Source organism: Stegostoma tigrinum, chromosome 32 (genome assembly GCF_030684315.1).
Source record: "Stegostoma tigrinum isolate sSteTig4 chromosome 32, sSteTig4.hap1, whole genome shotgun sequence".
Lineage (NCBI taxonomy): Eukaryota > Metazoa > Chordata > Chondrichthyes > Orectolobiformes > Stegostomatidae > Stegostoma > Stegostoma tigrinum.
Genome location: NC_081385.1, coordinates 38,574,968 through 38,591,518, shown reverse-complemented (window position 1 = coordinate 38,591,518; position 16,551 = coordinate 38,574,968). Strand labels below are relative to the sequence as shown.

The 16,551-nt window shown below is 40.6% G+C and overlaps 1 protein-coding gene across 1 annotated transcript in view; it reads right to left on the bottom strand.

Annotated features, from left to right (window-relative positions):
* The window catches only part of LOC125466875 (pannexin-3-like), a 35,324-nt gene extending 19,928 nt beyond the window's left edge, over positions 1-15,396 (bottom strand). Inside the window, exons 1-2 of the mRNA XM_059638925.1 lie at positions 15,216-15,396; positions 8,893-9,032 (exon numbers count right to left, since the gene is read on the bottom strand). Coding sequence (XP_059494908.1) covers positions 8,893-9,032; positions 15,216-15,396 — 321 coding nt within the window. The remainder of the gene's footprint in view (positions 1-8,892; positions 9,033-15,215) is intronic.
* Between the last annotated feature and the right edge of the window lie 1,155 nt (positions 15,397-16,551).

The window sequence follows — 16,551 nt, the reverse complement described above, 5'->3', positions numbered from 1 at the left end:
GCCTCTAGAGCAGGTGAGACTTGAAGCCGGGTCTCCTGGATTGGAGGAAGGAGCACTACTGCTGTAGTATAAGAAGTTCTCATTCCTCAAGGTTAGGTTCCTAGACCCAACAGTACTCAGCTGCTTTATCATTGACCTTTGCACCATTCACAAGCCCTCAGCTTCTGAAGCAGCCTGTTGTCCAAGCCCTCCTGCATTTAGATACATTCACGCTTGGTTGATAAAAAAAACAAATAAAATTTGTGCCACACGAGCAATCTCCAACAAGAGAGAATCCAACAATCATCCTTTAACATTTGATGGCATTTACTTAATCATCCCCTCAGTAATCTAAGGGTTACCATTGATTGTAAATAAGTTAATAAAAATATCAACTCCACCTTTTAACATACTTCTAGCATTTATTCGCTGGTAAAGTTTTCTGTCTTTCTTCTTAAGTTTACTTGTTATCAATCTTAAATTTATATTTTAGCAGTCTTATTTTCATATTCATGTAATTGTTCTGTCATTTTTAGGAATAGCATTCAAAGTATGCATGCATTTCTGGCAAGTTCAGCATTTGCTGCCCGTTCTTAATTTCCCAGAGGACAGTTACAAGCCAGCCATATTTTTTTGTGGGATGGAGTTCATTTCAGCCAGAATAGTGGACTTCCTTTCCTAAATTAGTGACCCAGCTGGGATATTATAGCATCAACAATGGTTACTTGATTACAGTTGGACTAGTTTTTTCCTATTCCAAATTTCGGTCATGGTGGAATGTGCACTCATATCTCCAGAATACTGGAAAATTGTCCAGCTATATCCTGTGCATAAAAAGTAGGATAAATCCAACCCAGCCAACTGTCACCCCATCACTCTAATCTTGAATATCAGTAAAGTGATGGAAAGTGTCATCAACAGTGTTATCAAGCAGCACTTGCTCAGTAATAACCTGCTCAGGTTTGGCATCAACCAATGCCACTCAACTCCTGACCTCATTTCAACTGTGATTTAAACATGGACAAAAGAACTGAATTCAAATGGTGAGGTGGGGGTGACAGCCCTTGACATCAAGGCAGTATTTGACTGTGTGTGGCATCAAGGAGCCTAATGAAAACTGGAATCATTAGGCATCAGAAGGCAAACTCTCCATTGGTTGGAGTCATACCTGGCACATAGAAAGATGGTCATGGTTGTTTAAGATAGGCCATTTCAGCTCCTGAATATCTCTGCGGGAATTCCTCTGGGTAGTGTCCTCAAGGCAACCATCTTCCTACTGCTTCAGAACAACCTTTCCTCCTTCATAATGTCAGAAGTGGAGATGTTTGCCAATGATTGCACAATGTTCAGCATCATTTGCAACCTCTCAGATACTGAAGCAGTCCATGTTCAAATGCAACAAGATGTGGACAATGTCCAGACTTGGGTTGACAAATGACAGGTTATGATCATTACCAATTAGAAATTATCTAACCACCGCCCTCAGTATTTAATGGCATTACCATCACTGGATCCCCTACTATCAACATCCTTGGGGTTACTATTAACAAGAAACTCAGCTGGACCTACGCACGTAAACACAATGGCAGCAAGAGCAGGTCAGAGGTTAGGAAGACTGCAGCATATGACTCAACTCTTGACTCTCCAAAGCCTGTCCATTATCTACAAGGCATAAATCAGGAATGTGACAAAATATTTCCCACTTGCATGGTTGAGTACATCTCCAACAACAAGCAAGAAGCTTGGCACTGTCCAAGACAAAGCTGCCTGCTTGATTGGCACCACATCTATAAAACCCATACTCTCCACCACTGACAGTCAATAGCAGCAGTGTATACTATCCTCATGATATACAGCAGAAATTAACCAGTGATCCTAAGACAGCACCTTCCAAACCCATGACTACTTCAATCTAGAAGAACAAGACTATGTGAGCACCATGACCAGCAAGCTCCCTGCCAAGCCACTCACCATCCTGACTTGGAACTATATTGTCCTTCCTTCCTTTCACTGGGTCAAAATCCTGAATTTCCCTCCTGTATGGCATGGAGAGTCAACTCACAGCAAGTAGAATGCAGCGATTCAAGAAGGCAGCTCACCACAACATCAAGGGCAACAAAGGACGGCAATAAATGCAGGCCAGTCAGTGACAATAAAAATAAATAATGTAGAGTTCTGGAACAGTCTAATGATGTTACCATTATGACCTTACCTCCCCTCATTCAATAGTATTCCATATTTGAGAATACAGTTCTTGAGAATAAAAGCTTGGACAAGTATAATTTAACCTTCTAGCAAAAACATTATTCATGCAAATTTCTGCTGAACACCCTCTAAAACCAATATACCTTTCCTTATATATGTGCACTGAACACTGAAGTGTTTCTAAATAGCATTTCACCAGTTATATATAATTGTAGCATAACTTCCATCCTTTTCTATTCAGTCTTTATTTGACAAAGACATCTCAGAGATAAATGTTAACATCTGAAAAGCTTTTAATTAATTTTTGTTCATACCCACAAGCTTTTAGTTATATGTTAAGTCATCTCCAGAAACAGTAGTCATAGTCTAAGGATGTGGGGAAGGCTGTTTAGGATTGAGATGAGGAGAAATTTCTTCATCCAGAGAGTGGCGAGCCTGTATAATTTTGTGCCTCAGAAAACAGTTGAGGTAGAAACATTGAACGTTTTCAAGATGGAATTGGATGTAGTTCTTAGGTCTAAAGACATCTAGGATATGGGGATAAGGGACTTCACAACAAACAGATCAGATTTGAGCTCTGCAGTCCTGCCACATCCAGTTGTGAATGATGGTGGGCAATTAAACAACTCACTGGAGGAGGAGGGTCAACAAATATCCCCAGCTTCAACGATGAAAAAGCCTAGCACCACCACAAAAGATAAGGCTGAAACGTTTGTATCAATCAACCAGAAGTCCTGAGTGGCTGATCCAATTCAGCCTCCTCCAGTGGTCCCCAACATTACAAATGCCAGTCTTCAGCCAATTTGATTCACTCCACGTGATATCAAGAAACGGTTGGAGACACTGGATACTGCAAAGACTAAGAGCCCTGACAACATTCCAGCAATAGTACTGAAGACTTGTGCTCCAGAATTTGCCACTCCCCTAGCCAAGCCGATCCAGTACAATTATAACACTGGGATCTACCCATCAATTTGGAAAACTGCCCAAGTATATCCTGTACACAAAATGCAGGACAAATCCAACCCGGCCAATTACTAATCCAACAGTCCACTCTTGATCATCAGTAAAGTGATGGAAAGTGTCATTAACAGTGCTATCAAGGAGCACCTGCTCAGCAATAACCTGCTCAGTGACACCCAGTTTGGGTTCCGCCAGAGCCACTCAGCTCCTGACCTCATTACAGCCTTGGCTCAAACATGAACAAAAGAGCTTAATTCCAGAGGTGAGATGAGAGTGAAACCGCTTGATATCAAGGCTGCATTTGACTGAGTACAGCATCAAGGAACCTTAGCAAAACTGGAATCAATGGGTATTGGGGGCAAACTCTCCAGTGGTTAGAGTTGTACCTGACACGTAGGAAGATGGTTGTGGTTTTTGGAGGTCAATCATCTCCACTCCAGGATATCTCTGCTGGAGTTTGTCAGGGTACTGTCCTACGCCCTGTCATCTTAAATTGCTTCACCAATGACCTTCTGTCCACAAAAACGTCAGAAGTGGGGATGTTTGCCAATGTTTGCACAATGTTTAGCACCATTCATGACTCCTCAGATACTGAAGCAGTCCATGTTCAAATGCAACAAAATCTGGACAATATCCAGGCTTGGGCTGACAAGTGCCAAGTGACATTCACGCCACACAAATGCCAGGCTTGACCATCATCAATATGAAACAATCTAACTACCTTGTCATTCAATGGTGTTAATGATGGCCATGAAACCATTATCTGGAAAATCCATCAGGTTCACTAACGTCATTTTAGGAAAGAAACAGCTGTCTTTACCTGTATGGTCGGCTGTGACTGCACGCCCACAGCCAGCCAGTGGCGCCCACATCTCGAAAGTGAATAGAAAAAAAAAGACAGGAACAGGGTATTAAGTTTGATGATCAGCTATGGTTGTATTGAGTGGAAGAGTTTGGGGGGGCTGAATGGCTGAACATTTTCTAGGTTTCTATGTGGACTAAGTCTCTCTCTGTGCCACCACAGTTCTTAGAAAATACTTAAGTTTATATTTTTGTGGCCTATCTATGTGGACTATGGCATCACCTTGAGGAACTCCTGCAGCAACGTCAAGGGATATCGTTGATCTCCAACAACCAAACCATTTCTTTTGTGCGACATATGACTTCAAGCAGCAAAAAGATTTTCCCATGATTCCATTGACTACTATTTTGCTTAGGCTCATTGATGCCACCTTCAGTCAAATGCTACCTACGATTATTGAGTAATTGTCACTTGATAGCACTTTCGACAATTCAATTGATGAGATTAGGAAAAAGTGAGTGATTTATTTAGATGCTCAAGGCAAGGTCAGAATAATTAATGAGTTTTTTGTATCTATGTTTATTTTGGAGGAGAACAAAATAACATTACAAATGAAGATGGTAGAGGAAATGGAAGGGATGAAAATTGAGGGGTTGAATGCACTTGAAAGACCGACTGAAGCAAATAGACATAAATGGCTAACATTCCAGGAAATGGGGAATGTGATAGATAAAAGACTGAACATAATTTTCCACTCTTCCTTAAGTACAGGGGATCAGGCAGGGCAAACATGAAGCTCCTATTTGAGAAAAGGAGAAAGAGCCTTCCTACTAACTATAGGTTAATTAGATTAACATAAAAGATGGATAATGTAGCTTAAACAATTATCAAGGGAAAGAAGAAACAATTATCAGGGTACTTTTTTGTAATTCACAGGCTAGAGGCATCGCTGGCTAGGCCAGTATTACCCATCCCTAATTGCCAAGAGGGCAGTTAAGATTCAACCACATGGCTGTGGGTGTGCAGTCACAGTCGACCATACAGGTAAAGACAGCTGTTTCTTTCCCAAAAAGATGTTAGTGAACCTGATGGGTTTTCCAGATAATGGTTTCATGGTCATCATTATAGTCATAATTCTAGATTTTAACTCAAATTTATACATCTGCCATGCTGGGATTCAAACCTGGGTCCCAGGAACTGGATCTCTGGATTAATAATGCCATATCCCATGACAGACACTTGGAGAAATCTGAATTAATTAAAGGGAGACCGGATCATATGCTTGACTAATCTAAATTAATCTTTTGATAAAGTAACAGAGAAGGTTGTAGAAGGTATGCAATTGAATTTAAGAAAGCATTTGACAAGTTGCTGCATAAAAAAACTTGAATAATAAAATTGAGACTTGTGGGTTAGTCAAATTAGATTTCTAAAATGGCTTTAGGACAGAAAACAATGAGTTGTACTAATTTGTTGTTTTTCAACCTGGAAAATGGTAGACAGTAGTATCCCCAAGACTTAATGTGAGGACCAGAGCATTTTTGATATAAATGACTTGGATATTGGGACACTAAAAAAAATTCAAAGTCCATCAATGAAAATAAACTTGGAGAAATGGCAAAAAGGGGAGTCAATGGCCTCATGGGTAATATCACTTGACTGTTAATCAAGGTACTCAGGTAATATTCCAGAGAACCGAGTTTGAATTCTGCCATGGCAAACGGTGGAATTTGAATTCAATAAAAAAATCTGAAATTAAGAGCCTAAAGATCACTATGAATCCATTGATGATTGTTGTGAAAAACCCATCTGGTTCACTAATGCTCTTTAGGGAAGGAAACTGCTGTCTCTTGCTGGTCTGAACTACATGCCACTCCGGACCCATAACAATGTTGACTCTTAACTTCCCTTTGGAATGGCAATAAATGCTGGACTAATCAGTGATGCCATTGTCCTGTCAATGAATAACAAAACAAATTCTGTGGGGATGATTCAAATCAGCTGCAAGGAGTCATGGATATGTGAACAGCATAGGGAGACAGTTTTGTTTTCAGAGAAGTATGAAATGATACATTTTGGCAGAAGAATTTGAGGTGCAATAAAATCTTATGCTACAATTCAAAATCATTCACACAGACACAAGAATTTGGGATGCATATGCACAGATCCTTGAAAATGACAGGACATGATTACAATTGCAGGGATGTTTTGCAAAACATTAATAAAGTTAAGTTTAGACATCACAGCTTTGAAAAATGTGAAAGTCCTTGAGGTCACAATGGAGATTTGCCATAATGCTTCTTGGGATGAGATTTTAGTCACAGGTAGATTCGGGAAATTCAGATTGTTCCCCTTCATTCCAAAGATTATGACAAGGTGGACAATGCTGTTCCTATGGCTTATGGTACAAGGACTAGGGGTCTTAAAGTTTGGGGCAAGACAGGCAAAGGTAATATGAGAAAGAACTTTATTTGTACAGGTAATGATATTGACCTGGAAGTCACTGTATTTGTAGGTGGTGAGAAGCAAAGATAATCAATGGTTGCAAAAGTAAATTGATGGCTACTTGAAAGAGACCAACTTGGAGCGCTACAAAATTTTGGAACCAACCAGACTGCCAGAAGGATAGCTAGCGTGGACTTGATTGGCCAAACAACTTCGTTCCATGCCGTAATGCAACTCCAAAACAGGATGCATTTGGATGATAATAGACAATGAAAACATATAGAAACAGCATGAAAGTTGATGGAAATGTGGGCTCAAATGAGAAAGTACCTGAGCAGCAAAAACATCAAAGATTGGACTGACCAAGGAGAACAACAATTACAACATGTGACCAATATTAATGAAGCAGAAGAGGCAGGATCTGTGTCAGTATTGGATTTTCTTTAGGTATATCATGTAGTTATATTGTTATATAGTTAGATTGGTGAGGATAAGTCATTGTACAGGGTGATCTGCAATGGTAGACAAGATAAAAAGTGAAATGTAGAGGATGAGGCAGTGAATGGAAATGCACGGGGAAGTAAATGATTGTTGTAAAGGATTGTTAAAATCATTTGGCCTTGGTTACAAGGTTGGTAGCTCGGGCAGCAGAGTACAAAACTAGAGTTGCTGCAAAGATAATTACAATTAGAGCCTGTGGAAGCTCAAACAGAAATAAAATAATCGTGGTTTAATGGAGAGAGGGGAGAGTTGTATCAATATAAAGGAAGAGAAGAAACAAAAACAGAAATTGCTGGAAAAACTCAGCAGGTCTGACAGCATCTTTGGAGAGGAAGCAGAGAGTTAACATTCCAGATCCAGTGACCCTTCTTCAGGAAGGAAAAGAAAGATTGGATCGTGCGAATAACAAATGGTAGGAAGACTGGAAAGAGATAAAGCATGAAAGAGCACAGGAAGTGGATGGGGTCAAAGTGGCAGCCAATTGTTTACGTGGTGAGAACTAGTTTAGATCTCTGTGCACAGGCAATAACATACTAAATTCACACCATAAAATATCCAACACTTTATGAACCATTATTTCCGAAATTCTCTGTGGTCATACACCCAAAGGGAATGAGTGTTGTATTATTATACCTTTGAGAAATTGCTTTAAAAAGGAATTTTCTTGACCATGTATATCTTGCTAGGCCTTCATGAAAATTTGGCATATTAACTGCTGTTTGAGAATGGGTTAGGAGATAAAGGACATTCTTCCTGTTCTGAGATAATGGAAACTGCAGATGCTGGAGAATCCAAGATAACAAAATGTGGAGCTGGATGAACACAGCAGGCCAAGCAGCATCTCAGGAGCACAAAAGCTGATGTTTCGGGCCTAGACCCTTCATCAGAGAGGGGGATGGGGAGAGGGTTCTGGAATAAATAGGGAGAGAGAGGGAGGTGGACCGAAGATGGAGAGAAAAGAAGATAGGTGGAGAGGAGAGTATAGGTGGGGAGGGTGCCCATGGCCACCCCTTTTGTCTGTAGGAAGTGGGAGGAATCGAAAGAGAAGTTGTTGAGGGTGAGGACGAGTTCGGCTAGGGAACCCTGCAGCCCAATGGTATCAATGTGGACTTCACCAGCTTCAAAATCTCGCCTTCCCCCACCGCATCCCAAAACCAGCCCAGTTCGTCCCGTCCCCCCACTGCATCACACAACCAACCCAGCTCATCCCCTCCCCCCACTGCATCCCAAAACCAGCCCAGCCTGTCTCTGCCTCCCTAACCTGTTCTTCCTCTCACCCATCCCTTCCTCCCACCTCAAGCTACACTTCCATTTCCTACTTAATAACCTCATCCCACCTCCTTGACCTGTCCATCTTCCCTGGACTGACCTATCCCCTCCCTACCTCCCCACCTATACTCTCCTCTCCACCTATCTTCTTTTCTCTCCATCTTCGGTCCGCCTCCCCCTCCCTCCCTATTTATTCCAGAACCCTCTCTCCATCCCCCTCCCTGATGAAGGGCCTAGGCCCGAAACGTCAGCTTTTGTGCTCTTGGGATGCTGCTTGGCCTGCTGTGTTCATCCAGCTCCACACTTTGTTATCTTCTTACTGTTCTGGTCCATTTGTGTCAGGGCCCCAGTACCCTGTGCATGAACGTGTGCACCTCTCTCTCAAACTGTTGGGTGTCAACCAAAGTACTATCTACTTTAGTAAAAGGTTGATCTCCCCATTTACTACTGCAGGAGCTACATCTAATCAGTACTTGTGCGCCAAACCAGTAGGTATCTTTTTCAGTATCTTCAAACAAAGATTAATCATGACATTCTCTAAGTAGACTGAAAAGTATATACTAAATCCAGACTTTCAAACAGACATGTTTAATTAGGATAGTACTCACTTGGAACTTCTTTTCATCCTTTTGCCAAAATGACCCCATCAATCTACAAAATTGAACTGTTCTAGTCCATTCTTACATGCAGTGTTTGTACTGGATTATGACTGGACTCGTTTTCAGTACCTTGTGAATCCAGAGTGATGTTTGCACACTGCCACTGGTTTGAAGATGACGGTGGAGCAAAGTCTCCCAGCAGTACAAATCCACATACGTGGCCTGTTTCAGCGAGAAGTTATTGGGAGGAAAACAGGTGATCTGTGATTCTGAAAAAAAAAGTGAGAATACGATTTTTATTTGCATTTCTTATTTCTTAATCTGGCTATAAGGTTCCAGATTATTGCAGTTATTTGAGACCAACTTTTCATACATCTGCTCAGAGAACAAGGCAGGCCACATAGAATATACTACTATTCAGCTAGGACAGTACACAGTCAATCTCCCCATTCAGGTAACATATTCCAGTGACAAGTAGGGATGTTGTTTTATATCAGGTAATTCTTTGTAGGTGACATGGTGGTAGTCACTGCACCAGTCAGAAACCCAGGCTAATTCTCTGGGGGTATTCAATTCAATTCCCGTTATAGATGTTGAAATTTGAAGTCACTGTTCAATTCTAGTTCACTCATGTCCTTTAGGGTAGGAAATCTGTCATCCTTGCTTAGTGTGGCCTACATGTGATACAAGATCCATAGCTCAGCTCAAGGAGCAATTAGAGTTGAGCAGTAGATGCTGGTCCAGCAGCAATGACTACATGCCATGATGACTCTGTAGGTGCAGGTGCAGTCTGTGACATCATATCATCATGAAAGACTGCAGAAAATGTCCTTATGCCCATGTATCACTGATGTTGCCAGGCTAGGGAGCTGGAGCTGGAGGTTGGGACTGATAAAATTGAAACTAACAAAAACAGAAATTGCTGGAGAAACTTAGCAGGTCTGGCCATATCAATGAAGAGAAAACAAAGTTAACGTTTGAGTCAAATAAGTTGAGTTATCATTCACCAGTGGTGTCTGAGAAACAAATTTCTTCAGCTGCCGCTCCTTTCTCTGCCTGTGCTACTGCCGCCACCTGGGCACACTACCCATGAGGATCATTTTCAAAGCTGGAAAGCCTTACTCAGGGATCAGGACTTCTCCTGCACCACGTCTCCCCCACCCTCCTCCACACCTTGATCCATTTTCTCAGTTACAAACTAAGGTGCCCAATGAAATGACTATCATCACATGTTGAGATGGGGCCAATAAAATCATCAGGCATGTCATTTTTTGTGTTCCTGCATGTGCACACTTGCTGGTATTTAACAAGTGCGCCGTTGTAAAAATTGTTGGATAAGCCACAATTGAAGTGTATACTATATTTCGTGGTAACTAAGAAGACCATCAGTCCCATGGAACGGAATCATTAATGATTTACTAGGATAGTCATGGGAATGAGAGGAGATGGTGATGCAGAGAGTCTCAAAAACACTTTTTTTTCATTAACGTAGAGAAAGTTAAGGATGTTAAAATGATAATTAATACTTTGAGATGGTAAAATTAGTTGTAACAAGGGACAGCACCAGAGGGGCAATTTACAGAAATATTTTCACACTGAGGTATAGTTGAAAATTCCAACAAGCCTTCTGTGAGACAAAGGATGAGATTTTCAGCCTGATTTGGGGTGGAATGGAGGTGGGTAGGTACTGCTATTAAGATTGATAGGTGACAGGCACCATCTCATTGCTGATCCATTTTTCCACAGGCAGATCAAGGCATTACCTGCTCACATGTAGCCAATAAAGACAAGGTAAAGGCCAGTTATTAGAGATCATCTGAAAGTTTCCAGCATGGCAGATGCTTGGAGATGGTCTTCTAGCAGCTGAATGAGTAGTTAATAAGTAGGCTTCAAGCAAACTCTCCATGCGCTGCCAGCCTCCACAATCTTGCCAACAATCCCTTGGCAAAAACTATTGCAACAAGATGCCCAATGGAGGCATGTGCCTTACTTACTGGCAGCCCAACAGCTGTGGCTATTTCTTAATTTGAATTTTTTTAACATTACTGAGTGAGTACCTCTAGATGGAAGCACCTTCTCTCTGTCTTACTTTGAATAGCAGGTTGCAACTTCTTCCATATTGGAGGCTTTTTATTGGTCATCTATTCCTTCAGTCAAATAGTAATTTATTAATGGCCAATTGGCATGTATAAATGGGGTTGTGTCCTCCAGCCAATTAGCAGCCTGTTTCTGCGAGGTTTGATGACTGTGATTACTGCTCTCAAGCTGGCAGTGGCAGTGGCAGTGGCAGTGATAGTGATAGTGATAGTGATAGTGATAGTGATAGTGATAGTGATAGTGATCGTGATCCAGAAATGGACTCCATGTTGGTTTCTCAGCCAGGAGGTAAAATCAGATGTATGATTTAGGTCAAATGACAGGATTATGACAGGAAGAATAGGGCATAAAAACCTAAGAATGCACAGCAAATAAGATTGCATAATTTTTTTTTAAAAAAGGCAGAATTAAAGTCTCTGAATCTGAATATGTGATCAAGGCCAGTACCTGAGCATTGAAGGGTATCTGATTTTTCAGACTAATAGGAAACTAGGAATAGTTGGTGTGAAAGCTCTGTTAATCAATGATAATACAGTAGTGCATGATAACCTTACAGTGAATGAACAAGGTATAAAATCAGTTTTTGTTTAGATAAGCAGTGAGAAAGTAAAAAGGACGCTTGAGGGAGGAAGTAAGAAAGAGTAGTTCATAGGCTTCCTTAAAGTAATTATACTTTTTCATAGTGTACAGGAAGAAATAAATAAGGTTTTTTTAAAGGAGACTGCAATAATAACGGAAGACTTTAATCTTTTTAGATAAATTGGGCAGATCTGAAAATGAGTTTATGCAATGTGTTCAAACAGTCCCTTAGAGCAATATGCATGCAAACCAACCAGGGAGGAGGCAATTTTAGACTAGTGATGTGCAGCGTGTAACCTTAATCAATAATCTCATTATAAAGGTAACAGCATTCATAACATTGTAGAATTTCATTTTCAATTTGGAGATGGGAAAGGTGAGCCAAAAACTAGTGTTTTAAACCTCGATAGAGGTAGTTGCAAGGATATGTAGGCAGAGATGAGTTAAATGAACTGTGAAACTAGCTTAGAATGGTAGGATAAAAGAGATTTAACAGCAGACATTGAGAGTGATATTGCTAACTTTCAAATGACGCATTGAACATTCACTTCCTTCACCTCTGATGTACAGTGACGGTAATGTGTACTGCCAGAAGATGCACCCAGCAACTCAACAATGTTCCTTCAACAGTATCTTTGAAATCCATCATTTCTATGAGCTAGAAGTTAGCAGCTATATGGGAACCCCACTAACTGTAAATTCCCCTTTACGTCACATACCATCCTGACTCGGAACTATATCACAATTCTTTTGCTGTCAGTAGATCAACTCCCAGAACTCCCTCCCTAACAGACCCAAAGACTGCAGCAGTTCAGGAGCTCAGCTCACCGTTATCTTCTCCTGGGCAATTAGCAATGGGCATATATAATACTTTGAGCCTTTGTTTTTGTTTTTAATTCTGTCCTTGGGTGTGGGCATCATTAGTTGGGCAGCATTTGTTGTCTGTCTCTAGTCCCTCCTACCAAAATGGAAATCCTCACTCTTATCCACATTCTTTTCCACCTGCCATGCTATCTCAAACTATCTCAAACTTCTCAAACTATCTAAATCCCATGAATAAAAACTGAAAGTACTGTCAATGCTGTAAATCACAGACAAAAATAGAAATTGCTGGAAAAGCTCAGCAAGGTGGCAGCATCTGTGGATAGAAATCACAGTTAATGTTTCGGGATGAGTGACCCTTCCTCAGAACTCAGTTGAGGAAAAACCTTTTTGCCTCCTCCTTACAATCCACATTCACACCAAGTTTGTATTATCTGCCAAATTAGAAAAATCACAACTAGCCTCCGTATCCAAAACACTGATTTCAATTGTCACCAGCTGTGACTTAACCATAGATCCTTGCAGTACCCTACAAGTAACAGCCTGCCAATCTGAGAAAGATCTTTTTTTTCCTTTCTGCCTATCAACTAATTCTTTATCCATGCTAGCACATTTCCTCCAGTCCCATACTTTTGAATTCTGTTTACTAACCCTCTGTGAGGAACCTTAGCAAAAGTCTAGTGAAAATCCTAATAGACTGCATCCACTGATTACACTTGCTTGATCCTGCTATAGTATCATCAAAAAAGCCTACCCTTGTGTCAACATGATTTCTCCTTCATAAATCCATGTTGGTTCTGACCAGTCAGACAATTACCTTTGAAATATTCAGTAATCACATCCTCTATAGTAGATTCCAGTATTTTCCTTACTGCAGGTGTCAGGTTAACAGGTTTGTCGTTCACTGTTTTCTCTCTCTTCCCTTTTTTAAACAGTGGGTGTGAATCCACAACCTTCCATTCAGCCGGCACAAGTGCAGAAATTTCAAAGATATCACGGGGTTACACAGTGGCTTAGTGGTTAGCACTGCTGCCTCACAGCGCTAGGGACCCGAGTTTGATTCCAACCTCGGGTGACTGTCTGTGTGGAGCTTGCACATTCTCCCCATGTCTGCGTGGGTTTCCTCTGGGCACTCTGATTTCCTCCCAGAGTCCAATGATGAGTAGGGTGGGTGGATTGGCCATGCTGAATTGTCCATAGTGCCCAGGGATGTTTGAGTTTGGTTGGTTAGACGTGGGGGAATGGGTCTGGGTGGGATGCTCTTCAGAGGGTGGCATGGACGTGCTGCGCCGAATGTGGCCTGTTTCCACACTGTAGGGATTCTATGATCTCACGTCAACATCTCTTGCAAGATGTTTTCCTTGTCTAAGATATATAGTGTATATTGAGGTTATTCTAAGGAAAAGAATGAAGAGATTGCTTCACTGAGACAGTTATAAATCTTTGAAATTCTCAACCCTAAAAAATTGTGATTGCTTTGTCATTAGTGTATTGAAGTCCAAAATTATTAGATTTTTGGACACAATAAGAATCAAGAGATGTGTGGATTTGGTGAGAAACATGTTATTGAATTGATGTGGAAGATCAGCCGCGATAAATATCAGATGGCAGAGCATCTTGCGCCTATTTTGTGTTACTTCTAAGGAGTTAATCAGAAAGACTAGTGGAATGTTAGACTTTAACTGATGGAGTTTAGAATTCAGAAGTGAGGAATGATCAGACTGTGTTTAGAATAGGTGCTGTATCTGAGAAGGCAGATATTAGCTGCATAGATTTGCCTTATAATGTTTGTACACAAAGGTTTTGTTCCAATGTGAGTTGTAATCCCTTGAGTGTAGTAGGATGCAGGGTGAGGTATTTACAATGTTAGAGGAATTTGATAAGAACATTACTTCTTGTTGTGCCAGAATCCAGAACTAAAGGACAAATTATTAAAATTCAGATAAATGAAAACAAGATATTGTTAAATGGAGCACAGTCAAAATCTGGAATCCTCTTCTTTTGCAGAGTTTGGATCAATTGAAACTTGCAGATCTGAAGTAGACTTTCATTGGGTCAGTATATTCAATAATATAGAACAAAGAAAATGGAATAGTTACAAATCAACCATGATCTACTTGGATAGCAGAAAGGCTTGAAGGGCTGATAAGCCCCTGTTTGTTTTAGGAGAAAGGTCAAGTAAAGACATAATACACGATTGCTGATAAATGCCTTTATGATAATTGCTTCAACAGGTAGAACAAATACATCACAAGAATTAGCCTAAATAGATTAAAGTTCCTTACTTTCTCTTCCTGGCAGACCTTTGGAGTGAGGAGGTTGCTTTCTACATACTGTGGCCCATGCCAAAAACGTGCCCCCTGCACATGGAGTTGTTTTATTTGCTGGGGCAATTGTGCTGCAGCTACCACACAGTTGTGCTGACCAGGAAACTCTCCAACCTTACTGTCTGCTGTTGGCAGATTGGAAGTACTTACAGGTTACTAATAAATATGTTTAGCCACTTTATTAGCATACCTTCCTTACCATCAAATCCTGGGATGGCACTCAAACTCAGAACTTCTGGTTGAGTACTGGGGACGCTACCCACTGCATAACATGACCTCCTATAAATGACCTACTCTTGTTCTGTCATTCCTACTTTCTTATGTTTCATTAAACAGCTATTGACTAATTAAAAGCATGTTCTGATTATTAGATATCATTCAGTATGCAAAATACGCTAACAGCATTAGTGACCATCAACTTCAATAACTAACGGTTGGAGGAGCAATAACAATGTATTAAATAAACAATTCAGCTCTTAATTAACTATTACTCAGAAAACATGAATTAACTGTGATAATTAATCATCCATTAGCTAAATATTAAACCTCATCTGTTAATATCTAACCGTAAAATGCCATTCAGTGATCAATTTTAAAGGAAGCAAAACTAAGCAGAATAAAACTCACTGAGAGAGATTTCTTTTGCCAGAGCAGCTGAGACCAGGAGAAGAGGGAGTCCCACGGAGATAAATTTAATCATTCGGTCAGTGGCCAGCTCTAAGCGCAAGCCCTTGGCTCTTGAATCCTTTGGTTCCCGGATGAGAGAATCAGATAAAATAAACTCTGTTGCTATACTGGCAATAGACATTCTGACTGAGAGTGGGAATGATAATAGATATTCAGAGGCACAAGCACTAAAGGCACAAAAAGGAAAGAAGGACTGCCACAGAATTTAACTGAAGGAAAGAATGCACCACAGGAACTAAAAAAAGGGGCAATACTAATTCAGGGAACTTCGTTTTGAAACAAAATAGAGAGCAAGGAAGCATGAAATAGATGGTGTGGAGCACATCTAAATGGAGAGCTGCAGAAAGGCTTTGGAACTGATGGAATCTGACTATACTGGGAGATTATATAGGAACAGGGGATGGGCCAGAACTAATTACAAACTTCACTGTGCCAAGGACCAAAGACCTTGTCATATAGTGGAACCGACTTCAGTAAATGAGAAGGAAAAACAGATGCTACATTCCTTGCTACCCAAAGCTACGTAATCTTAACCAGACCAACCCAACACTAAACACAGACTAATGATGTCAGATTAGAGGCTTCACTAGAAGACCTCTAAGTCAATTTGGAGCATGTAGCTATTTCTGGAGAAACTCAGCTCCCTGTTGCATATACAGCTTATGGTAAATGCAGTATTCACAAATCAAACCAGATTGGTTCTGCCCAATGGCTGCAGGATTCACCACATCAAAGTAACTATTATTTGAGCAGAATTGAAGCCAGATTGAGAGCGCTGGGAAATCACAGAATTCAGGATGAAGCCTTACACTAAGCATATTGCAAGATTTCACAAACGGTGCTGCAAGAAGTAAGCATGCTGAACAAACTGACACATTATCCGTGTTGGACATCTGTAAGAGGGGTAAAATGTGCTGTCAATGCTTGGTGGTTCAGGTTGCACCTGTAGAGAAAGTAGAATTATTTACAGCAATTTAAAATATACCACACGTTGTATTAAATAGACCTCTCACTAAAGTGAGCTTAAATAGGGATTGAACTGAATCTCAAAACTTATTGCAAAAGTGTAAGTGGCTGGAAAGACAGTGGAAGAAAAATGGAACTTGACTAGAAGATCCTCAAGTACAGGAGAGAGGGAATCTGTCAGAGAAGTGAGAATACATACAAATAGCTAAATGTGATTGGACAAACAACATATTTGAGCTAGATGTGTCCTAAATTGAGGCAGGTGCATCCTAAATTGCATCATCAGGTGGATGGAAAGTGAGAGGCAAGA